The sequence below is a fragment of the Leptonychotes weddellii genome, chromosome 12 (genome assembly GCF_054177405.1).
Source record: "Leptonychotes weddellii isolate Sample4059 chromosome 12, ASM5417740v2, whole genome shotgun sequence".
Classification (NCBI taxonomy): Eukaryota; Metazoa; Chordata; class Mammalia; order Carnivora; family Phocidae; genus Leptonychotes; species Leptonychotes weddellii.
The window spans coordinates 29,216,471-29,242,546 of record NC_138380.1 but is presented as its reverse complement, the minus strand read 5'-3'; the positions used below and the strand labels follow the sequence as shown (position 1 = coordinate 29,242,546).

At 37.9% G+C, this 26,076-nt stretch overlaps 1 protein-coding gene across 1 annotated transcript in view; it reads left to right on the top strand.

Moving 5' to 3' along the window:
• Positions 1 to 26,076, top strand: part of CFTR (CF transmembrane conductance regulator) — a 157,264-nt gene that overhangs the window by 9,193 nt on the left and 121,995 nt on the right. Inside the window, exons 2-3 of the mRNA XM_081800915.1 lie at positions 18,988 to 19,098; positions 23,001 to 23,109. Coding sequence (XP_081657041.1) covers positions 18,988 to 19,098; positions 23,001 to 23,109 — 220 coding nt within the window. The remainder of the gene's footprint in view (positions 1 to 18,987; positions 19,099 to 23,000; positions 23,110 to 26,076) is intronic.

The window sequence follows — 26,076 nt, the reverse complement described above, 5'->3', positions numbered from 1 at the left end:
AGTAAGTGAAGCAATGTGGACTTTTCCGAAGAGGAAAATAGTAGCTGAACAGCTATTAGTTAATTTCTCAGAATAGTTTTGTCTCGTAGGAACCTATTGACCATTTCTTCTTGACTTCCTGTTTGCATATGCATCTTTTGATGTGTCCTTCAAGGCAGAGGCTCTTATCCATTTTTTTGATACCAAGCATCTGTCTGACTCCTTGGCCTAATAGGCCCTTAACATATACTTGTTGAATTAAATAAAACTTGACTAATTCAGTTTATGGATATACTTCTGAAATTTAATTTTTGATGGAAATGTAAACATTTACTTGTACATGTGTACCTTAAACTTTGGTATTCGGAAGATAAAATGTCTAATTTTGAATAAAAATATTAGTTGTTTTTACCAAATCCCTGTGTTCTGAAGTATAACATAAAATAGGAAAATCGTTTTCCTTTGCTTTCTTGTGTAATGTATGGGACTTTATAGGAAATTCCAGCTTAGTACACTATCATTTTTCTTCAGAAGATCAATGATAACCAACTTTGCCATAGGTAGACTTTTCCCCTGAAATAGTTTTCTCTTCAAATCTCATGTTAGTCTTCAGGGTGCCTGATAGTTTAATTTTAAATCAGGTTATTAAAATGATTATTTCCAAAATTTCTTCCTAAATATATATACCACAATTTAGTCTTTAAAAAAAGAGGATCTTTAATTCATTTTAGTCTTGGATCTCTGAATACATTTTTTCAATAAAATAGTAAGTAGGCTGATGAAATATTTATTACCAAAAGCACTGCTACCTTTCAACTCAAAGATAGGGTTGACTTCTAAAAGCTCACATTACCTCTTTTCTACCCCTTTCACCAGATATCTAATAGGGTTACTCTCTTTTATCCAGAAAAGTCGATGTATAGCTTGTATATATGCATTGTGAATGAAAGTGCACAATGCTGGGGCGCCTGGGTGGCTCAGTCGGTTAAGCGACTGCCTTCGGCTCAGGTCATGATCCTGGAGTCCCGGGATCGAGTCCCGCATCGGGCTCCCTGCTCGGCGGGGAGTCTGCTTATCCCTCTCCCATTGCCCCCCCGCCCCCTTATGCTCTCTCACTGTCTCTCCAATAAATAAAATCTTTAAAAAAAAAATAAAATCCCGGGGCGCCTGGGTGGCTCAGTCGGTTAAGCGACTGCCTTCGGCTCAGGTCATGATCCTGGAGTCCCGGGATCGAGTCCCGCATCGGGCTCCCTGCTCAGCGGGGAGTCTGCTTCTCCCTCTGACCCTCCCCCCTCTCATGTGCTCTCTCTCTCTCATTCTCTCTGTCTCAAATAAATAAATAAAATCTTTAAAAAAAAAAATTAAAAAAAAAAAAGAAAAGTGCACAATGCCATTAAGTCTCCCATGGGTTAATTTCATTATGGAGTCAACTGGGACCAACATCATTAAAACAGTTAGACCTTAGTTATTTACATAAATCAGTTAATTCAGAGCATAACGTTTAAAAAGAGAGAGAGATAGAGAGAGAGAGAGAAGCAAACCAAGAAACAGACCCTTCACTATAGAGGACAAACTGATGGTTACCCGAGGGGAAGTGGGTGGAAGGATGGGTTAAAAAGGTGATGGAGATTAAGGAGGGCACTTGTGATGAGCACTGGGTGTTGTATGTAAGTGATGAATCACTGTATTGTACACCTGAACTGAATATTACACAGTATTTTAACTAACTGGAATTTAAATAAAAACTTTAAAAAGTATGTATATACCTATAATGAGATCCAAAATTGTATTCACACACTGAAGAGTTTATAAACTGATAAAATTAATGATCAGAGGTAGCCATCCCAATAACATCAGAACTAAGTTTTATGTAATGGAATTTTATTAGAAAGACAATCACTACAAAATGAGCTCATTAATGTAAAAGTAATAACTTTAAGATGCATACGTGATTTTTAGTCATTCGTGAACACATACATGCATTTATTTAACATAAATATTGAATGTCTGGTATGTTTCAGGAATATAGTACTTTGAAAACTTAGAACATATAGCAAAACTTATACATTCTAATTATTCTTTTACTAGAATTTTTATGTTAATATTTTTAATGATGTAATTATTTTTCCCTTTGGAGCACACATGCCATCATACATCCATAGATCTTTCCCTTGACCCATTTAATGAAGGAAGCTTAAGTTCTTTATTGATTTATAAAATTGACTGAATAAAGATCATCTCACATAATAAAATGAACTTGAAGTCAACAATATAATTCCTTGACAACAAAAATTGATGTATTTTTTAAAATTAAAAAATATTTCCTATGAAATATAAACATAAGGTGATTACATTTAGATATGTATATTGGAATTTTTTAGAAAGATATTTTATTTATTTAAGAGAGAGCAAGAGAGCACAGCAGGGGGAGCAGCAGAGGGAGAGGTAGAAGCAGGCTCCCTGCTGAGCAGGGAGCCCGATGCTGGGCTTGGGGCTTTGGGATCAGGACCTGAGCCGAATGCAGATGCTTAACCAACTGAGCCACCCAGGCGCCCCCATATATCAGATTTAATCCTTGAACAGAGTCTTTGGATCCCTTGAGATATTAATTTGGTAATTTGGCAGCCTTTTTGAACTCATGTAAAGCTTTGCTGATTCAATTGGGGTTTTTTTGAAGATTTTATTTATTTATTAGAGAGAGAGAGAGCACGTGCGTGCGAGCTTGTGCGGGGGGGGGGGGGGCAGGGAAGAGGAGCAGAGGGGAAAGGAGAGGGAAAAGGAGAGAATCCTGAGCAGACTCTACACTGAGCACATAGCGCAATGTGGAGCTCAGTCTCAGAACCCTGAGATCATGACTTGAGCTAAACCACGAGTCAGAGGATGCTTAACCAACTGAGCCACCCAGGTGCCCCTGATTCAATTGTTTTTGAAGCTGTTAAGGGTAGCAACACAGCTCGTGTCTTTCCTAAGTCATACTCTGTCACTCTAGCCACTAATTACTGCAGAACAGAGCCAAATTCTGGGATTAGTAGATATGTATAAGTTATCATGAAAAAACAATGAGCCACCAAATCTGCTGCTTCTGGAAATTTGATCAAAGTTTAGTTATTCTGTTGAAAGAGAAATCTAACTAGAAATAAGATAAAGAAGTTCTTTAGGTAAATACATGTGCTCTGCAAATCAGGAGCCTCTTCATAATTAACAATATTTGTATAGCTTTAGGGAAGTGCTTCTTAAACTGGTCTGCCAAATACCTGCTTTAAAAATATTGATATATTAATTATTAAATGAATTGTTAATTAAATTAATGATCAATTAAGTAAACTTAAATTAAGATATATATATGTATCTTAATCACACCAAATATGCAGATTCCTAGATCCCACTCCTTCCTTACTAAGTCAAAATCTCTGGGAGAGGGCAACCACATTTTTCTCAATGTTCAGGGAATTCTTTTTGTCTACTAAAACCTGGGAACCCTTAGGTCAGTCGTAAGAAAATGTGTTTAAATGGCCCAACTACTGCTTCTCAACCTTAGTAAAAGATTGGAAAACTACAGATTTGAGGACAAATGACAGGATTCCACCACATAATCATGAAATGGGGGACATGGAGGCGAGTCCATCTTCTCCCAGCTCCGTGAACCTTCTCTCCCAACAGTCCTCTTTCCCAACCTTAGTGTCCAGAGAAGAGGATTTTGAATTTACTGACATTTTTTCAGTAAATTAACAATAGAAACCTAGATACAGTTTAATGTGCCACGTAATTCAAAATTTCCTCTCACGTAGTTCTTGAAATCGGTACTTTGGTCTCCCACTATCTCCTAACATTTACTAAGCACTTTCCATGTACCAGGGATTGTCTATATTACCTCGGTGGATTCTTCAATTCCAAACAGATTCTACATCTAAGAAATATGTGGTTTAGAAAGATTATGAAGAGTTTATACAAGGACAAGCTAATTACTGTGAAGTCAAGATGTGTATTTATACTGATCTAAATCCAGAACTCTGCTCTTAACCAGTACATACACTATCCAAAAGCCTAGAATGGAGTTGGTGAATTTTATAATTTCACTTCATTCTTACATAGATTTTCTTAATTTTCTTGTCTCTGAAATTTATTATCTTTGATACAAGCATTATAAATAATATCATTTAGGGGCGCCTGGCTGGCTCAGTCGGTTAAGCATCATGGGCTCAGATCATGATCCCAAAGTCCTGGGTTAGAGCCCTGTGTCAGGCTCCCTGCTCAGCGGGAAGCCTGCTTCTCCCTCTCCCACTCCCCCTGCTTGTGTTCCCTCTCTCGCTCTCTCTCTGTGTCAAATAAATAAACAAAATCTTTAAAAAAAATAAATAATATCATTTAAATAGGCATTAGACTCTATTCTTCTTGGAAGTGCCAGAAACATGCCCTCCCACTTTGGTCCATGTGACAAGCTGCTTGGAGTTAGGGGTGGGGGGATGAAGAAGAGAGGATGGGGACGGGGGAAAGAGCATTGTCTTATCTTAGGTTAATGGGGTCTTTAAGAGTCTAAATGTCCCGTTTGGAGAATGAAAGATGTGGTCAGCCAAAAAGCATGCCAGTAGCCAACCATTGTCACATGGGAACAGCTCAGTTGTATAAAACCAGACTGCACTTCTTATTCTGATTTGTTCCATCCAGGTACTAGCCTCCACCCTTCATTATTTTTGTTTTCCAAATCCACCTTCCTGTCATTTTCCACTTCATCAAACCTACTGCTCCAGGCTTTCTGCCGAGTTTTTGCATCCACTCTTCCCATTACCAACTTCAGCCCTGAGGTGTGTCCCAGGTTCAGTCACTTCAGTGTTCCCCCCTACCACCTACCCTCATTGGGGTCCTGCTGGGATCATCAATTCCTAGATGTTCATCATTTTTGTCTTCTGCTTACTCTTATTCTGTTTCTTGGAACTGAAGGAAGAGGCAGAGTCACCTGCCAGATGGTTCTTCAACTTGATGTTTGACACTTTGTGTATGTAAGTCTCGGATTTTCCTAGTTGCACTGGTTTTCACAATTTTTTAAAAACAATAGTTTCATCAGTGAATCCCCGTTTCCAAATGAAATCTACCATGGAACTGCAATATATACAAATAAAAGTGGCTATATAAGACATTATTCCATAAATACAAAGATATAGTTAATTTCTTGCTCCCAAATAAGGGCTGAAATGATTATATAACATTTATGCACATTTTCTTGGTCCTATATGTTTGCCTTTTCCACAATGTTATGTTTCAAAATTGAGATGCCTCTTATAACTGATGTCAAAGGAAACTTGTCAGCCATCAGGCCCAGGGATGAATTATAGTATGGAAACTTAGCAATATATTGAAGGTATATATTCCTGTGACCTCAGTTGAATTATTTGTACTGGTTGCACCTCACAAGGTTGACTTTTAACTTAAATTTAGTTTCTTGCTTGAAATTTCTTGAGAAAGATTACTCTGGGAACTAGTTTTGAAAGAAACAGTTAATATTTAGTGTGAAGTTTGTCAGCCCAGACTCTGTAATTAAAGTAGAAGTTGCCCAAGCTCAGCACTTCACCGTGCCTTGAAATTATCCTGCCTGTCCTACAGGTGAATGTGTTATGAATGCAGCTTGTCACTGTAACCCTATTCATAGCTGTGAATAGCTAAGAGTGAGTCAAAAGAATATTTTTGATCTGAATGCAAAGAAGGCTTAGAAGAAAACTTTAATTATGATACTAAAGAGAAAGGGGTAGGTAATTGCATGAGTAAGTGTATAATATTGAAACTTTCTTTAAATAAACTATTTTTAATGTTTCTTTTTGGAAAGGCTAGTACTAAATTGATGGTGAGTTTTATAATCATGTCACTGTATTAGGTGGTGTAAATATGACAAAGTATTATAAAACCATGACGATACCTGATGTGACTTGTTAGCATTCCATGGAGATTGCACAATTCTGTTAGGCTGGGATGAGACCTTGTGTGAGCAGGAATGCCAAAGATACGGTGGGTTGTTAACTGAGCTTGGCTCAGTGCATCCATAGGGACATGCTCACTTCTGCAGTGTGGACATAACCAATGACAGATGATAATATTTTACCATATGTGCAAAGAGTGTCAGGGGAACCTCTCCTCCATAGTGGGCACTAAGTGAGTTAACCTGACTGTCCAGGAACATGTTTGGATGAATCCAGTATGCTAAAATTTTCATACAATACATATGAGAATATGTGATATTTCTAATTCCTATTTTTAAAATAGTAAAACATGCTTAAAAATATTGACACCTCAAATCAAAAGTTGGTGAGCTCCTTGAAGTATCTCTGGGGAACACTAGAGGGTGGGGCCCACAGTTTGAAAACCACTGAGCTTGTCTTCCCTTCATATTGGTTGTCCTTGACCTTCTCTTGAGTTTCTTAGTTCACCCACTCTATACTCAGAGAAAATAGTCTCACATTCTACTTTGTGTCTAATCCTTATTGTCAACTCCTAGGTGGCAATATATAGTGGAAGAAGCATGTACTTTGGAATCAGACAAACCTGGCTGGAATCCTTATTATTATATATCCTATATATATCCTTATATATATAATCCTTTGTGACTTATTAACAGTATGATATTGGGCAATTTACTTATCTTCCGATGATGATATTATGCTCATCAGTGCAATCAGTTATCCTCATTTAACACAGCTCAGCGTTATTATGATATCTAACATTCATTGAGTGTTTACTATGTGTATTAGTCAGGGTCAGAGAGGTCAGAGAAACAGACCAATAGGATATCCTATATACATATGATTTATTCTAAGAATTGGCTCACATGATAATGAAGGCTGGCAAGTGCAAAATCTGCAGGGTGGGCCAGCGGGCTGGGGACCCAGGACAGCCAATGTTCCCATTTTATTCTGAAGGTAGTACACTGGAGAATTCTCTCTTGCTTCAGGAGGCCAGCCTTTTGTTCTATTTAGGCCTTCAACTGACTGTATGAGACCCACCAATATTATGGAGGGCAATCTGCTTTACCCAAAGTTAATGATTTAAATATAAATCTCATCCCAAAACACCCTCTAAGTTAACACATAAAACTAAGTACTTTCCATGTATTAAATGACAGCAATTAAGGCCAGACATAGAGTCGTTCCTTAATAAATGGTAAAGACTGCCATCAGCATGATTATTGTAATTAATTCTTATTCATCTTCACCACCAGGCTCTAAGAAAATACCTCTCTCCTCTAAGTTTAACCCTCCTCTTTTGTGAACTAGGCCCAGTGAATTCTCTGAATTATGGAGATCACATTCCCCCAAATTTCCTGCCCAATTCCACATCTGCAGCCTGTGCTTTGCCATTGGCTTTTTCTTTTTTTTTCGCTTTTCTTTTTTTTTTATTATGTTCAGTTAGCCACTGTATAGTACATCATTAGTTTTTGATTAGTTCAACGATTCATTAGTTACATATAACACCCAGTGCTCATCACAACACGTGCCCTCCTTAAAACCCATCACTCTGTTACCCCCACCATTGGCTTTATCTCCAACTTTTAACCTTATCTTCAGTCTTCAGAGTATCCCCTTTGTTCAGTTGTCCCTCTGCATGCACTGTCCTAACATGGAGTTTTTCTGTTGCTAGGAGCCAGTGTATTAGTTTCCTAGAGCTGCTGTAACAAAGTACCAAAACCTGGGTGGTTTAAACCACAGACATTTATTGTCTTACGGTTCCGAATTCGAAAAGTCCGAGATCAAGGTGTCCGTAAGTTTGGTTTCTTCTTTGGCTGGGAGGAACCTGTCCCATGCCTCTCCCCCAGCTTCTGGTGATTTGCCAGCACTCTTGGCATTCTCTGACTTGAAGAGGCCTCACTTTGACCTGTGCCCTCATCTTCACGTGGCATTCTCTCCGTGTCTCTGTCTCTGTGTCCAAATCTCCTTTTTTAAATAAGGGCACCAGTTGTATCGGGTTAGGGCCCACTCTAAATGAACTCATTTTTACATGATCACCTCTGTAAAGATCCTAATCACCAAATAAGGCCACATTCTGGGGTATTGAGAGTTAGGATTCCAGCATCGCTTTTTTGGGGGGAACACAATTCAATTCCTAATAGTAACAGTGTTCAGAAACAGAATAAAATATGGAAGCAATTTGAAACTGTAAAGTGTAATACACATAAGGAGTTACACTTGTTTATGAACCTTTTAAAAAGCTATGTGTGTTTCATCTCTCATGTACAGAAATGACATGCAGATAATGCAGAAGATGTCAAGTGACATGATTGTCAAGGAGGGTAGAACAAAAGGGGCCATTTGCTCTTGGGTAGAATGAAGAATTACTTTCCATTTATAAAATTTTGGTACATCCCCATTAAGAATAGATAGAATGAAGGTCAGACATTTGGAAGAATGTTTTGGTAATGAAGGGTGTTAAATATGAAAATGTTTTATTGAGGGGAATTAAATAATCTTGGCCAGAAATGATTATTGGCTTTAAGTTACGACTCAGAAATGTTATTTAAGAATGTTCACTAAGCAAGCCCTAACATTCGAGGGTATAGCATACGAGGGTATAGACCCCTTGACATTTGCACTGCATTTACCATAGACTTGAGAAGGTGTTGACTTTGTTTTTGGCTTTTAATACATTTGAACAGAAGTATTGGCTGAACAGCACATATTTGCAATCATATCACTGTCCTCAGAGGCTATAGACATCCCATCTTTTTTTTTTTTTAAAGATTTTTTATTTATTTATTTGAGAGAATGAGATAGAGAGAGAGAGCATGAGAAGGGGGAGGGTCAGAGGGAGAAGCAGACTCCCCGCCGAGCAGGGAGCCCGATGCGGGACTCGATCCCGGGACTCCAGGATCATGACCTGAGCCGAAGGCAGTGGCTTAACCAACTGAGCCACCCAGGTGCCCTAGACATCCCATCTTTGAGTAATTAGTTAATACATTAATTTATTCTGTTTGTTGTTGTCCTAAACCCTGGAGAAGACAATGGAGATATAAAGATTTATATGACCCTTACACTGTTCAAGAAATTAGTCTTATAAGGGAAATAAACTAGCAAAATATAGTGTGGCAACATTAATTTAGCAGTTTTGAAAATAATTGAGTGACAGTTATGTGCTGTATGATAGGTGGAGGGGATACAGCAAGAAAAGAAAAGATCTATAAGTTCTTTGCCCTCATGGAGCTGACAGTGCAGGATGTTTGGAGATAGGGGGGATTTTAGACAAGTAAACAGACAGTTTGTGGTTATGGCTCAGGTGGAGGAAGTGCGAGCAAGGATGGAGCACACAGGAAGAAAATTAAACCTGGATTGCAGAGAGGCTCATGCATACATAATTTATATGACACTATTTCCGTGCATTTCTTGGAAACAGAGGTCAGATTTTATTGCAAGGGATTTATTAATTTTTCTTCAGGGTAAGCTGGCCCTAGTTGGTATTGGTACAAAACCAAAAAATGCCCTGCTAGGTGATGAGACTAGGAGAATCCTTTTAAAAATTCAGAGCCCCCTTATCACCAGTGGTTTCATCCAGTGGGAACTCCTGCAGAGTTCAAAAGGAAGAGAATCTGGCTCGATATGTCCTGGAAAGTTCATTTTCCTAAAGTGTGTATGGAAGCAAGAGATCATGACATTTTAAGATCACAGTAATTCCTAAATGCCTATAAAATCATTTTCACTAAACTATCGTGATTTGTGTTATGATTTGTGTTTTCAGTGACCTGATTGGAAAGGTGACCATTTTGAACTCTTAAATTGCTTATTAGGATCAGTTAATAATTCAGTCATCTATTATTGTGTGTTTTACTGTTGGGGGTAAAAAAAGCTACTTAGGGTGTTTATGGACCTTTATTTACCCATATGTTTCTTATATGATAAAAGATGTAAATATTAAGTGAAGGGGATTTAAAGTTAGGCTCTTACAGTAGAGTTTTATTTCCTTGGTCAGCCTTGAACCACTGGCTGGCTCCATGCCTCTGTCAGGCTCCTTTTTTTCTGGGATTCACAGTGGGGCAAGGGTGAGGGTACTGCCACCTCTCCTCCTCCCTGAACCTCTCAGGAGTTTTATTGTCAGTGTCATTTCCCCGCCCCCCCTCCCCCCCCCCCCCGTAATATCAAGGCTCCAAGAAAATGAGAAATAGCATTAGCATTGCTCCACCATCTTAGGAACAGGATCTGAAATTTAAATCTTGAGTCATGCAATGTGTCACTGAAGGGAGAAGAAAGAGAGAGGATATTAAATTTACCTTTCAATGCTATAATTTGCAATTTGCTTTCTAAGGGTGAAATAATAGCAATAGGAGTATAAAACGGGTTAAAATGCCGCCAATAACCAAATTCCACATATAGTTTGAAGACGGGAAATCATCTGAAGCTGGGAAGTCTGAATCCAACGCCCTGCTCCTCTTTGAATCATTCTGAGAAGTAATCATGAGTAACAGTGTGAGAGGACAGACGGCATAAATAGATTAAAGTGAAGTGAAGGTTAAGATAAATGAGAAAAATTCTAAAATGTGACTGACCATTTATCTGGTTAGATGATTTCAAGCAGAACCCTCGATACCAACTGTATCATGACTGAATTTAAAAAATCGTCAACTTTGTTTTCCTGATGCAGCATGTATCAGTGTTACCCGGGGAGCATTTGTTCTTAACGATCTTTATCTTAGAACGTTTCCAAGGTGGCCTCCAACCTCCGTTTTATCATTCCATTTGTCAAGCAAAATAAACAAATGAATAAACATCTTTGAATAAACTGCGTTGAGTGGAATCACACCGTATTTTATTTTTTTTAATTTTGGGAAAAGTTTCGTCAAGGCAGTAAGTAGCAAGCATATTTCAGAGAAGATCTGATAAGTGGTGATGCTTGTGCACAGAGTGCTCATTAAGTGATCTGGGTGTTGAAGGTGTTGAGTTAGCTTCTGCTTTGCCTATGGCGGCTCGTACCAAATAGACCCCTGAGTCCACAAGAGGATTGCTGTCCCCGGGAGAGGCATATCATCTCCACACTGGGAGAGACACTTGAACAGAGAAGAATCAAGTCCCTTTGATTCCAGATGTTGAGTTTACTCTAGAATGAAAACCAGGGCTTGGAAAGGTTATAGATATTTTATTGCTGAAGAATGCAGAAACCCATCAGAGACTGTTTACTTTGGGTCCTAGTCATGGTGTCCAAACAAACAAAGAGCTTCAATAAAGGATTCAGGCTTCTAGAAAAAGGGAGGGAATACCAGGTAAATGGGATAGTTATGAAACAAATACCACCAACGTTAAATCAATATATGATGTGGGTGATATCCTTAATGTATCATTCATGTGAAGTAGGTTTTTTTCCTACCTTAGAGAGAAGAAGAGACAGAACTCCTTTTCCTTCTTTGCCTCTCAGCTCGCACTGGGCATGCTTGGAACCGCTGCTCCGCTCTGTTCTCCAGAATGCGATTGTCTAAAATAACAGTAAGAGTGCTGCGGTTCTGACAGTCACACAAGTTTCTCTCTGTCAGCTTTTACAAATGCCAGCCAGTAACCCAGTGGCATTTCTACCGTCAAATCTTAAGGCCAATCCATTTCCCCGCTTCCTTATTTTCTTGGTTTCAAATATATTTCTTATTGCCAATGGAAATAAAACCCAGAAATTGGAGAGTGATGGTGTCACTTGTCTTTCTTGGTTAGTAAAGAGCTCCTAAGAGTGAACTTATATAGGATGCAGCAATTTTATAGGGCAGTTAATCATCCTATCTTTCTAGCCAGTTGTTCCAGCTACAATAACTTTGGTGGCCTTTGTTGGTGGCTTCATGCCCAGACAGAATAAAAAGCAAACAAAAATCATGGAATACCACTCTGAGGCTGCTTTTCAAAAGTACATGGGCATAGGGCGCCTGGGTGGCTCAGTTGGTTAGGCAGCTGCCTTCGGCTCGGGTCGTGATCCCGGGGTCCTGGGATCGAGTCCCGCATCGGGCTCCCGGCTCGGCGGGGAGCCTGCTTCTCCCTCTGACCCTCTCCTCTCTCATGCTGTTTCTCTCTCGCTCGCTCTCAAATAAATAAATAAAATCTAAAAAAAAAAAAAAAAGTACATGGGCATAGGCTATGAATCACAATGCTCTGTTTCTTCTCTGTTATCGTTCAAGATGGGTGGGAATTTTTGTACCATTGCTTGTTGTCTCAATTGATTGAATCCCTGAAATCCAGTGAATTAGGTCGAGCTGGTACACGTGGTTTTTCGTCAATGGTACCCATTCCTCAGTTTCTTTATGCTATTATCGCCATGGTCACTTTTTCTGTATTTGTAGTAGTTTCAGCTGTGAAGCGCCTTGCTTCTGGGGGGCAGGAAATACGCAATTTGCACCACTTATGATGCATGTCACCAATCTTTAGATCCTCTCACGGGAAGGGTGTTAATCACTCGCGGTAGCCACCCACGCACTAACCTGTTTAAAAGGGCTTAGAGTGTCAAAGTCACTATAACAATGACTTTGCCTTTCAGGAGTTCTAGGGGTAAAAAAAAAAATGGGGTAAAACTTTCCAAAATCGACACTGACAGTCAATTTCTGTATGCTATTTGTCTTAATACCAGGTTTATTGAGATTTTATTCACACGCCAAACCATTTACCCATTTAAAACATTCAATTCAATGGTTTTGGCAGATAGTGAAACTATCAATTTTAGAATACTTTCAGGGCACCCGGGTGGCTCAGCCGGTTAAGCGTCTGCCTTCGGCTCAGGTCATGGTCTCGGGGTCCTGGGATCTAGCCCTGCATCGGGCTCTCTGTTCAGCGGGGAGTCGGCTTCTCCTTCTCATCCTCTGTCTGTGCTCTCTCTCTCTCAAATAAGTAAATAAAATCTTAAAAAAAAATTTTTTTTAGAATACTTTCATCACTCTGGAAAGAAACTCCGTAACTATAAGGAGTCAGTCCCCATCCTCTACCCCACCCCAGACAGCTGCTGATTTGCTTTCTGTCTCTATAGATTGATGTTCTGGGCATTTCATGTAAGTGGAACCTTGTAGTTTTTGTGACTGACTTCTTCCACTTAGTGTGGTGTTCTCAAGATACGTCCATGCTGTGCTATGTGTCAGTACATCATTCTTTTTTATCACTGAGTAATATTCTAATTGTAAGAATATCCATTTATCCATTCAGCAGTTAATATTTGGATTATTTCTACTTTTTTGCCTGTTATAAAAAATGCTGCTATGAACATTTGTGTACAAGTTTTGGCACAGACATCCGTTTTCATTTCTCTTGGGCTTGTACCAGCAAGTAGAATTGCTGGGTCATAGGGTAACTTTATGTTTCATATTTCGCGAACCTTTCAGGCTATTTTTTCAAAGTGCCTACATCATTTTACATTCCCACTGCAGGGGATGAAGGTTCTAATTTTTCCACATCTTTTCAGCACTCATTATTGCCTGTCTTTTTTATGATAGCCAATCCTAGCGGCTGTGAGTTGGTATCTCATTGTGGTTTTGATTTACATTTCCCCAATGGCTAATGAGCTTGAAAATCCTTTCATTTGCTTTTGTATATCTTTTTTTGGAGAAAACTCTATTCAAATCCTTCGCCCCTGACTAAATTGAGTTTTCTTTATATTATTGAGTTATGAGAGTTCCTGAATACTCGAGATAGAACTCTTTTTATCAGATATATGATTTGCAAAAATTTTCTCCCATTCTTTGGGTTATTTTTTTACTTTCTTGACAGTGTCATTTAAAGCATAAAAGTGTTTAATTTTTATGATGTTGTTTATCTATTTTTTTCTACTGTTCCTTGTGCCTTTGGTGTTATATCTAAGTGTATGCTTTTTTTTTTTTTTTAAATTGGTCCTAATATGGCACATTTGGTACAAGTGTAGGCTTTGGTATCACAGTCTTATTTTTTTAATTATAACTCTTCTGTGGGCAAATTTATTTAAGCTCCCTCAGGCTCAGTTACTCATCTGTAAGAGGGAGGTAATACTAGGACTTATGAATTGTTGTGGGGGTCAGATGAAATAATATATGTGAAATCCCTAGCATTTTGCAGGGCTGTGGTAAAACTCTATTAATCTTAGCTGTTACTATTGTTATAATCTCAGTAATAATAAACTCTAGTGCTCTGAAAATTAAACTGAAGCCAAGCGATTTCGTACATGAAGAAGCATGTAATAAGGTACATTTGTACTGCTTTATAGACAACATTGAATTTGGCCCCCATGAAAACCAGGTGAAGTAGTCATGGTAGTTGTTCTTTCCATCGGGAGCTGTAGCTGAGAGATCCAGAACCTTTTTCAAGGTCACATGACTGGAAAATGATAGAGACAGGGTAAGAGCCTAGATTCAGTTTCTTCAGTAACAGATTATAGTAGGAGTCAGGTGACTGGCATTTGTAGTCTTCATGATGAAGTAGTAGACAACCATATCAGGGGGAAAAAAATAATTTTGTGGGAAATTAGCACTGATAGTGAACATTATGTGAGAATCATGGAGTTAGAACACATTTGACTAGAGGGGCGCCTGGGTGGCTCAGTCAGTTAAGCATCTTCCTTCGGCTCAGGTCATGATCCCAGGGTCTTGGGATTGAGCCCTCCTGTCTGGCTCCCTGCTCAGTGGGGAGTCTGCTTCTCCCTCTGCCTCTCCCCCTGCTTGTGCTTGCTCTCTCTCTCTTTCTCAAATAAATAAAAATCTTTAAAAAAAAACACCACATTTGACTAGAAAGTTTATGTTGGATAGCCATAACAAGTAATGGATTATAACTGTATGTTCCTTCTTTTAATTAAAAAAGAACTTCCTCCTTATTTCCAAAGTTAGACATGCTCATAGTTAAACATTGGAGAATATAGATAAGCAAAAAAGAAAATATCTTTTCAGCCATTTCCTTAATATGCATACATTCCTAATATACTTATATTTAGAAGCATCTTATAAAATGGGCAGATATATTTTCTATTTAATGTTTGGATTCTGTAGGCATGAGGTTAAATTAATTTATATTAGGATGCCTGTATGGCTATAAATTCTGGACTTCCAGAAGATTTTTCAGAATTGGATCATTGTCTTTTTGTTAAGCAGCAATTAATTATCTTTCTAGATTGTCTAAAATTCATTGACTACATTTACTATACTGTTCACTCATCTGGAGAAAGAAAAAGAACTTCTACTGTTCTCCTGGTAAAATTAGACCCTCATAAATAATTAACTCTCAAGCACAAAAATGGCTGATCTTTAGCAGAGCATGTTCTTTCTAAAGTTCTTTCGAGCTGACTCAAGTGGCTATTACTTATAAATTCACCATTTTATGGATAAGCAACAAACACTGTTTAAACACATCTGGAATCAGAGAATGAGGACTCCCTGACCTGACCCTCACCCCAGAGCTATGACTTTGGGGTACACCCTTGAAGCCTGTAAGATTTACACAGGACTTTTGAGGGCCAGATACCACTACTGTCTCAAGTGTTATTTTCACTAAAATTCACTGAGAAAAATACATCTATGAGATAATATTGAATCTCAGTTGATAAAACAACTGTGACATTTGAAGTATTATTTCTATGACTTTTTTTTCTTTAAATCCTTATAAAGATGAGAATGACTTCTGGTCTCAAATCAATCCTTCCCATCATAGCCATTTATCAAACAACAAAAACAAACAAACAAAAGAAGCAACTCCCCCCCCCCCAAAAAAAAAGCCCAAAGCAAAATGATAGCACTTTGCTGCAGAAATCTGGGATTATCACAGTGTGTTCAAGTGATTCCCCCTCTTTCCTCTGCGTTGAACTTCAACATTTCCTTCAATTAGAACTATCCAGATTATTTGGGCTAGTTCAAACTCAAGGTAAATAAGTTGGATGATGAGAACACCTCTGGTATATTTAAATTTGTCTACACAAAATAGTTTAATTTCTACTTACTTCCTCAAGTATTAATTATTTCATGCAAAAAGGAAAAAGGCTATTAGTCTTTGAGTGTATCAGTTTGTCAGTGTTTGGGAGAAGTGTTGTGCAACCAGGACTTGTTGAATTTGCTCTTTTATTTCATTTGGCCGGTTAAAGAAAATGTATAGTGAAATACTGTGGAAGCATGATTGCCTTATACAGACAAAATCATTTTGAACTGAGAAGGTCTAACACCTGAACTTCATCTTAAATTCTAGCACTTGAAAATGTCAGATGTCTCTGTTGGATTAAAAAAGCCAAATGTCAAATGGGAAAATGATTATAAGCTCTAATTATGTGGTTTTAGGGGGATAGGTTTTATGAAAACCAAGGCTTTAATCGTGGTGATGATTGAAAAATTATTTTCATTATAAGAAATTACAAGTCACTCTGCCAAAATTGGAAGTATTGTCCTAAGAAATGAAATTAATTAAAAACACTTTCTTCTGTGTGTGTGTGTGTTTAAAAAAATGAAGTGATAGCATCTTTCCTCAATAAAACCTGAAGCCTCGTATAGTTATGTGAATAGAACAGTACATCTGGGATACTAGAACTTTGGAAACTGTCACAATTTCTAAGACCATTTTTTAAGTCCATTGTCACTACATAGTGACTGGTTATGAATGAAGAAGGATAAAATTAATTGGAGATGAGAGGAAGAGACGGTGGGAGCAAATTTGAAGAGGAGAAGGAACAGGGTTTATTGTTTTGGGTTGTTCCAGGCGTACCTGCTTTGCTTCATGAGCCACCTGATGCTCATTGATTCCCAATGAAAGAAATATGGAAGTAGAAATCCTGACCAGGCATTCCTAAATTCTATCCAAGTATGTTTAACCTACTCAGGATTATTCGAAAGGAGTGGCGGCTGGAGTTTTACAATGACTAATATTCCATAAAGTGTCTAACTGTAGATATCTGGGAATTTTTTGTTTTGTCTTTGTTTTTTGCATTTCTAAGATTGGCTTGAGGCAGGCATGGAGAACTCATTGGAGCAGAAATTTCATTCAGTGTTATCAGTTATCAGAACACATTTTTTTTTTCTCTAGGGTAAGTCTGGTGATTGCTAGGCAGCCTAAGGTCAACTGATTTTAGTTCTTCACTTTAAGCCAAGTTTCTATTTCAGGATACAAATATGGGTTTACTGTGGTAAACCTATCAGGAAACACTGAATTTTATTAATAATTGTAAATGGCTAACTTGAGTTTTAATATTACTGAATACGTTTAGTTTGATGATGCTGGGCTATGGAACTCTAGATAATCAAACCTATATGTCAAGGTGTAATATACATATTAAAATGGACACAAATTACACAGGGAAGCTTTTTATAGAGGCAGCCAACAAATTATATTACTTTAAAATGAGCTTGAGACTCATTCATGGGAATGATCATCAGATATTAGATATGGACCAAAAGGTGTATGCTTATATATTTTTTAAAGAGATGAAAAGATTTATTTTTTAATTTCCTGCAAATGTCTTATGGTATTTGGAATTTACAGATAGTAAAATTCTGTTTATTTGTAAACTTGGTATCATAATCTTAAATATACTAAACATGCAGTGTTTGTTAATAGATGGAGTATATTTTCCTTTTTACTAGGCCTTCTATAGATCCTTTCCTTTCTGTCTTCAATGCCATTACCCTTGTCTCTAGTCTTTCAACCATCTGGCGGTCAGTGATCTTCTGCAGTTGGCCCTTTCTGGCTGAGCAGATTGTTAAATTTTCAGGAAGTTTGTGAGCTCGTTGTTAAGTAAAACTAGTATTAAAAATTAAATGATATAAACGTATAATTGAATTATATTAAAACAAAGGTAATAAAAACTCAGAAGTTGTCACTACCTAATTTGACATTTTATTATTATCTATGCTGTTGAGGTTATTTACCTTCATTGTAGCTGAAAGGTAAACATACTATGTTATATTATGCAACTGTGTATCTCTTCCCAACTCTGTGTTCAGTGACTTCACATTTGGTAGCTTGAAACTGATCACAGTGGGAGTATTTACGCCACAGAAATTGGCAAATGACTTAAGTCACTTTTGTTTTTTTCCTGGAGAAGGGCTGGTTAAAGATGGGCCTGCCTACCACCCCACTGCGTGCACGCGGCCAGGTTTTGGGCTTCCTACGTCTAGACTCTTATCTCTGTGAAGATTATTTTGTCTTATCCATACTAGTTGGAAATAATATACTTGAAAATAACTGAAAGAAAAGAAAAGAACTGGGGTATCCTGTCTAACTATTGACCATACTAGCTTCACTAGTTTCCATCATAAATTGTTCTTTATTAGAGGTGTAGAGGGCAGATGTGTGTAACTGCTGTGGGGTGAGGAGACAGAACGTAGAGCTATGATTCCCACCCTCAAGTAATGATTCAGAAGTGATAATTAGGTCAATGAATTAATACAAACTATTCATTAATCCTTCAGCTATAGTCAATTCATTCAACAAATAGCTTCTTGCTGAGGACCATGTACTACAAGAACAACATTGTATAGGGCTATTGATTGAGGGTCCATCTTCTTATCATTCATAGATCATTTTATATTTAAAGTGGTATTCAGTGCTTATAAATTCCTAGTATCTTGTTATTTGGGGCAGCTTTTTAAAAAAGGTTTATTTATTTATTTGAGAGAGAGAGAGAGAGAGCAGGGAGGGGAGGGGCACAGGGAGAGGGAGAAGGAAACTCAAGCAGGCTCGATCTCATGACCATGAGATCAGACCTGAGCCAAAACCAAGAGTCAGATGCTTAACCAACTGAGCCACCCAGATGCCCCTGGGGCAGTTTTTTTTGTTGTTGTTTTTTTGTTTTGTTTTTTAAAGAATACTTTTAGTATAGATTTTTTTCCTCTGGGAAGGATTCTACTATTATTCCTGATCCTTTCTTTCAGTCACATTAGTTCAGAGGTATTGGTGTTTTATACAGATGTGTCCTATAAGATATGAAGCACTGGTGTTTTTATAAGTTGGAATATTTTATTCTCATATTTATGCACCCAGCATTTCCCACCTGCCAGAAGATGTAAAATAGTATCAGATTCCAAGTCTATGTTGGAGACCAAATCAAGTGAATATTTACATCGGTCCCTTCTCTTTGTTTTAGCTGGACCAGACCAATTTTGACAAAAGGGTATAGACAGCGCCTGGAATTATCAGACATATACCAAATCCCTTCTGCTGATTCTGCTGACAATCTGTCTGAAAAATTGGAAAGGTATGTTAATGCATATTGTTCATTAGTTGACAGGTGGAATTAATACTATTAATTATTAATACTCTAGATGATGGAGAGCTAACTTATTAGATGGCATAATTCTTAAAATGGCATATTTAAAATAGAAGCATTTTATTTTCTTGCTGAAGTCTTGACCAATTAAGAATTAAACAAGAAAGGTTGAAAGATTAACCATTTTCCTGATGAATGACTTTTTTTCTGAAAAATAATTCTAAGTTACCTGTCTTTAAAGAACTTTAAGTGGATTTTGTGAAGACTGAAGTAGCATCTTTATGAAGCCAATCGTGTATATTTGCCTCCCAAATCTTAATATGTGAATATGAATGTACATACTTGGAAGTCTTAAGGTAATGGGTATTGGATATCAAAAAAATGTAAATATTTCATATTTTCGAGTACATATTGAATGCTAGGTATAGTATCTCCTCTCAGCTCTTGGAGGAAAGCATCATTACTTCCATCTTTCAGAGAGCAAACTGAGGCTCAGAGAGATGATGGAATTTTCCAGCTAATGACTGACAGAGCCATGATTCTAACGCAGATCTGCACTTAATCACCTCCTCAGGATCAGTGCTTCCCATTGTGGACAAGTTCTCAGAGTTCCCTTTTCTGAGAGTATTAGTTAGAACCCTTTTGATTGCCAGTGACAGAAACCCAATTAACTAGCTTAAGTAAATAGAAGGAATTTGTTGGCTCCTGTAGCTTACCTGTGTGAGGGGTGTAGGCAGAGAACTGGCCTCAGAGACTTAGTGGAACCAGAGACTCTGATGCCACTTGGTGGCATTTGCTTGTGCTGGTTTTATCCTCTCAGACCAGATTCCTCCATGCAGCGGGTCCTTAGAACTCAGCTCATTTCTTTACAAACCACAGAGAAAAGAGCCCTTTCTCCCTGGCCAAATGTGAAAAATCCCAGAGACTCTAGGGTCACACACTCATTCCTTAGACCAAAGGAAAAAAAAGAAACAAAAGAAAAAGAAAAAGTAGCTACTAAATGATTGCTCCAAAATAAAAAAAGTTGAGGCTTGTAATTTGTTTACCTTATTTTCATTAAACTCATTTCCCTTTAAAAAATATTTTCAGGGGCTCCTGGGTGGCTCAGTCATTAAGCGTCTGCCTTCAGCTCGGGTCATTATCCCAGGGTCCTGGGATCGAGCCCCACATCGGGCTCCCTGCTCTATGGGAAGCCTGCTTCTCCCTCTCCCACTCCCCCTGCTTGTGTTCCCTCTCTCGCCGTGTCTCTCTCTGTCAAATAAATAAATAAAATCTAAAAATAAAATGAAATAAAATAAATATTTTCACGGCAAAGTAAGATATTCAGCCTTATTTTTCTTGGTTTTATTCAAAGAATCAGGCTAGTGGGAATAATAGATTCATATTTCCAAGATCAAGGACCAATTCCTGTTACTGAGCACGTACTGTGTGGAAATGCCATGAAACAAGGATATTTTGGTTGGTTTGATTTGGTTTATTTATGATGTTCCCCCCCAGTGCCTAGAATAGGGTCTGGCATATAGTAGATGCTCAATAAATATTTGTTGACTGAATGATAACTGAATGTGAAATGACTAGCATTATGTAAAAACCTGTAATACTGTTGCAGAGATAAAATATATAAATATAATACATCGTAGGTATATCAGCAAGTTCACAATAGAACAGTAGATATTGAATACCTAAGTTCTGAAGGGATGCCAAGGGAAAGATTAATCAGAGAAGGGCTAGGTTAATAAAAGACTGTGTACTCCGGATAAATTTGTATTTGTGGCCAAATAGAGGACACCTGAATTTGTAGGATTATCTGGCCTAGAATTTTTTCTCCTGTTTTTATTGTACCTCCCATATAAATTCAATTAAAAACATACCTTTTTTTTTTCAATTCAACAACTCTGTGCCAGTAGAAGTCCATAAATTCTTTCTTACTTTTGTCTTTATTTTGTATCTATTTTCACCCTATGCATTTCTATTTTTTAAAAAATAAAAATTTTTAAATTATAATAAAAAATAAAAAAATAAAATTGTTATTTAGAATTTATGGAAACATTTTGGAAGAGTGACACACCATTTATAGTACTTTGTACCTCTGCATCCTTGGAAAGTGACCCTGGCCTCACATTTCATAACTGCCTTATGACAAAGGTCCTTAGGTGGTTACCACATAGTTGAGGCACACTGGACCATTTGGCTCAGTTTGCGACATTGAACACTTTACGTTACCCTCTGTGCAAACTGCACCTCCGTTCCATGAGAAGCTACAAAATTGATAAGTATAGAGCTTCTTCCTTTGTGATTTAACTCTCAGTGTTTGGGATTCTTACTGGGTCTGTTATGGTGCTGCGGAAACCACACCACCTCCTCTTCCCTGCTCATTCCTTCTCTCAGGCTATACATTGTTCAAATCCCACCCATTAAAAGAAATTCTCCCACTTTGCCTTTCCCTCAGGTTGCTGCCTCATTCTTCCCCCCTCCCCACTTCTTTCATAGCTATTATTTCTCTGCTTTCCTGATCTCTCCACTTCTTCACCTTTCCTTTACACCTCAGGTCCCTGAAATATGGTTTCCATGTCTACCATGTTGCTAAAATGACTTTGACCAGGGTCACCAGAGGTCTCTTAATGTAAAATAAAATGGCCTCTTCCTATATGACTTCATGTTGACCACTTCTTCCCACCTTGAAACCATTTCTTTGGTCTAGGTATCACCTGTCTTTCCTGACTTTCTCATCTGACTCATTCTTCCTTTGAAAAAGAGGCTGAATCTGCCTCCAAATTTAGCTTCTTACCCTGTTGTGAGTCACTGAATGATATGGACGGGAGCAAGGCCTGTGTGTGAGTGAAAGAGTAGAGAGGTGGGTAGATGGGATAGGGTAGTTGGGCATTTTAGATAGTAAGCTTCTTGGGGCAGCCAGAGTCAGTGCACAGAGAATGCCAGGTTTGCCCTCACACCTCAGTTGTGTGTTCTTCCTTTGGGGTAACTTAAAACCACCTCTGATAATCACAGATGAATAGTAATGGACATAGCTCTTAATTAAAGGCAAAACCTTTACCGAGTTCTTGCCTGTGAAACTTTTCATCTCTGTACAGTTTAGTAATGAAGATCAGGGTAAGATTTAGAGACATGTTTTAACCACTTGGGAAGAGAAAGGGCTTTCATTAACAGATAGAAGTGGCTCTTATGTAAACATAATACACTGATGAACTTACAGTTTTTAAAAGAAGATTTATTGGATACCACCATTCTTTCAGACTATGTGGTCTCTTTTCCTACCAGAAAATATAGAATTTGATTCTCTTCTAATTTCCCAAAGACTTTTACTCTAATAAATGACTTTAATAGTTGAAAATGAAGTTTGACAGTATTTGTTTCATACCCCTACATTTAAAAACAGCCACTTAGACAAGTTTTTCTAATGTTAAATAACAGAAAAATCCACCTGACTTTTTATGTTGTTGTTTTTTTGTTTTTTTTTTGGACAGTTAAATTTTGTAAAATCTACTACAGTTCTAAACAAGTAAAGATCAAAAGGTGAAGGGGGAAAAAAGTTAAATTTTTGTTTATTTTTCACTTTGTACCAAGCACAGTAATGTATATTCATAAGAGCCATACTTTATTTGTCCACCTCTTGCATTGCTTTAAAGAAGCCCAGAACCTTCCTTTAATACTAAAGTCTGACCTTGTCATGAAATCAACTCCCCGCAAATTGATATATAGTGACGCATCAAATTCTGCCAAATATCTGACTGAGTGTTGGTGTTGGAAGGTCTCTACAAGGTTTTTTTTGTCTCTTCAGTCACTTGGGTTAATCTCCTTGGATGTCGTTGTGAGACTAAAACTCAAATATTTGCACATGCAACTTATTGGTCCCGCTTTTTATTCTTTTGCAGAGAATGGGACAGAGAGCTGGCATCAAAGAAAAACCCCAAACTCATTAATGCTGTCCGGCGATGCTTTTTCTGGAGATTTATGTTCTATGGAATCTTACTATATTTAGGGGTAAGGATCTCATTTGTAAATTCATTATGGATAATAAGTATATTCATTATTATGATTTTATTAATCCAAAGTAATTATATTCATTTTTATGACTAGGGTAATCTCGTGTTCAGATAAAAGGACTAATTCAACTCCAAATACAAAGAAACCACTAAAACTCTAGTAGAGACAAGTAAAAATGCACTAAGGTGTCCTGGAATGCAGGTGGCAATCTACAATTTAAAGTGGGTTCAGAAATAAATAAGTAAATAAATAAATGAATGAATGAATAGGTTCAGTAAAATAAATTTCTTTGAAGAGGTTTATTTTCTGTTATGATCCCAAATCACGTTATCTTACTAGTATATGAGATTGCTGGTGCTTTTATTTTTCTGTATTTGACAGTAGAATTTCAAGATACAATGTCAGGAGAAGAATGAGGTCAAGTTTAGCCAATTATCCACATGGATATCTGTAATATTTTGAAATCATATCTGCATACTGAGTTTCAAGAAAAAATAGCAAACATTTAAAATTTGGCAGTGAGGTACGGTTGCAATATATTTTCTCAGTCTCTTAATGTCTCCATCAGTGAGAAGAGAGCTCCATGCCTGAAAGCCCCAGGCTTTCTGGTATTTAAGTGTAGTCTGGGATGTTTCCCAGCTGCTGTTAAATGTGACTCGGATCTATTATTTTTTTATATCACCAGAGCATCATTTCATATCCTTGGTTGTAACCTGTAAAAGGCAATGATGGGTTGAAAACTTATTTAGTCCTTAAGTGAAGGCAGTGTACAACATTTGCTCTGGTAGAAGTACCATCTGGATTCACATGTGTTGTACTCATATTGGTCTGCACGCACTGGAGAATTAGCAGTACCACAGTGTCTAGTGTCTCCCCAAAAGATGCCATTCAAGTTGCATGTTTTTAAGAATTTGTAGTTTGTACATACCAAGAAAAAAAATGCATTTAAAATTTTATCTTGACAAAGATGATCACATTTTGATCCAGAACGTTTTGTAATGCTCTTGACAATCACCTGGAAAAATTCTTCTGGCTTTTGAAATTATCTGTCATCCATCTATCCATCCTTCCATCCACCCACATCTACCTACCTACCTACCTATTTACCTACCTATCGTCCATCTAATCTTTCTACCTCTCTATTCCTATAGAAACCTGCAACAGTTTGGGGGTGAAAATATTTTGTTCGTAAGTATGAGTAAGGCAGCTCAAGAATTAATTATCTTTTAAGATGTCTTTGAGGTGATTTTTCTCACTGAGAGCACTCAGAACTTTGGGAAACAATTTTATCCATAGCATCTGGCTCTATTTGACTTAATTAAAAAAATCTTTTGTTGGTTGTCTTAATGATTGTACTGTATACATTTGAGTCAGTGTATAGAAGTACAGTTCACTCTGGTCATACATAAGAATGTAACATTCTCAATAAGTTATTGTCAGATTGAAGTGAATGACACTTCCAACACTTGTTATGTCATGACTGGGACTATGGTAGGACTGACAGTTTTCCTCAGTCTCTCCTCAGTCATGGTCTCCATCACATGCTGCTTCCATTGATTAACATTATCTTTCACATTTAAGACTCCTAGCATAGAAGAGAAACAGGCTGTTGGAAAGCTGAGCATGAGAGTCAATTAAGGATAGTGAGAGGCAAGCCAAGTGGAGGGAGTTCTGTAAGCAGATCACTGAGAGAAGATGGTGATCCCTTCTTGAGTCGGAGGCAGCTCTGGGCATATTTCCGTTATCAAGGTGAGATGTGTGTCAGTGCAACTTGGGTCAAACTCCTTTTATTCATTAAACCCCAAGAAGGTTAAGGACATAGAGTAGAAGTCCTAGTACTAATGTTGCTGGAGTTCCCAAGTCCCATGTCTGTATTGCAGAAGATCTTTGTCCCTTATGTTTTGACAAAGACATTGAGTAGGGACTTGAATACAAGCCCACTGCTAAGAAAAAGAGAGTGTTTTGGGGAATTTTGCACACAGATAGTCCCTGGAGTAGGCTTTGACTTATGTATTTCCCTTTTACATGATTGGCTACCTAAGGACAGTTAGCTCCAGCAAATCTCCTTCTTCTAGATACCTGTTAGGACCCCTTTCTCATCTTCCTTCCCACTCCTACCTCTCCCCAAATGTAGCTCCCTCTCTAACCCCAGCAGTGACTTGCACGCTGTATTCCCTAAACTCGCCCTATATCCTATTTCTACTCCCTAATAGAACCCCCATCTCTAAAACACACTTCCTTGTACTCTCTACCCGAATGAAGGTAATCTACACCTTCCCTCAGTTCCAACAGAGTTGGAAGTTCTTGGGGTTTAGATTTCTTTGAAATATAAGGAGTTTTTATATCACTCTTTAAAGTATCCAGTAGCCCCACGCCAGGTAATGTGATCTAATTGGTTTGGGATGGGCCCTGGGATACTAGTATCCTCATCAAGGTCCCCAGGTGATTCTGATTCAGGTAGACAAGCACCATTATCACTGAATGTATCTGACTTTTGCTAGAATCTAAGGGGAGGGGTTGGGTGGCCCACATTGAGGGAACTTTTTAGTTTGATTTTTTCCTTAATGATAATATGGAAAAATTTAAAAACATATAAAAATAAATATTAACTCTTAATGACATAGAGCAGTTTTTCTCAAACTTTAATATGCATACCAGTAACCCAGGGATCTAGCTGAGCTACAGATTCTGATTTAGGAGGTTTCTGGTGAGACCCTAAAGTTCTGTATTTCTAAAAGCTCCCAGGTGAAGGTTTTGCAGGGTTGTGGGAGAAGAGAAAGCCTAGGTCGAAGGAATAGTTGTGAAAAGAGAAGTAGGCAGATTCATCGGGGCTGAGGAGCCCCTGAATAAAAGCAATGGGGGGAATCCCACTGAGATCAAAATGTAGCTTAGAGGCATATTGGAAAGTCCCAAAGTAACTAGTGTTAACTTTCCATGTCTTCCTCCGGCACCCCTCCCAGGACT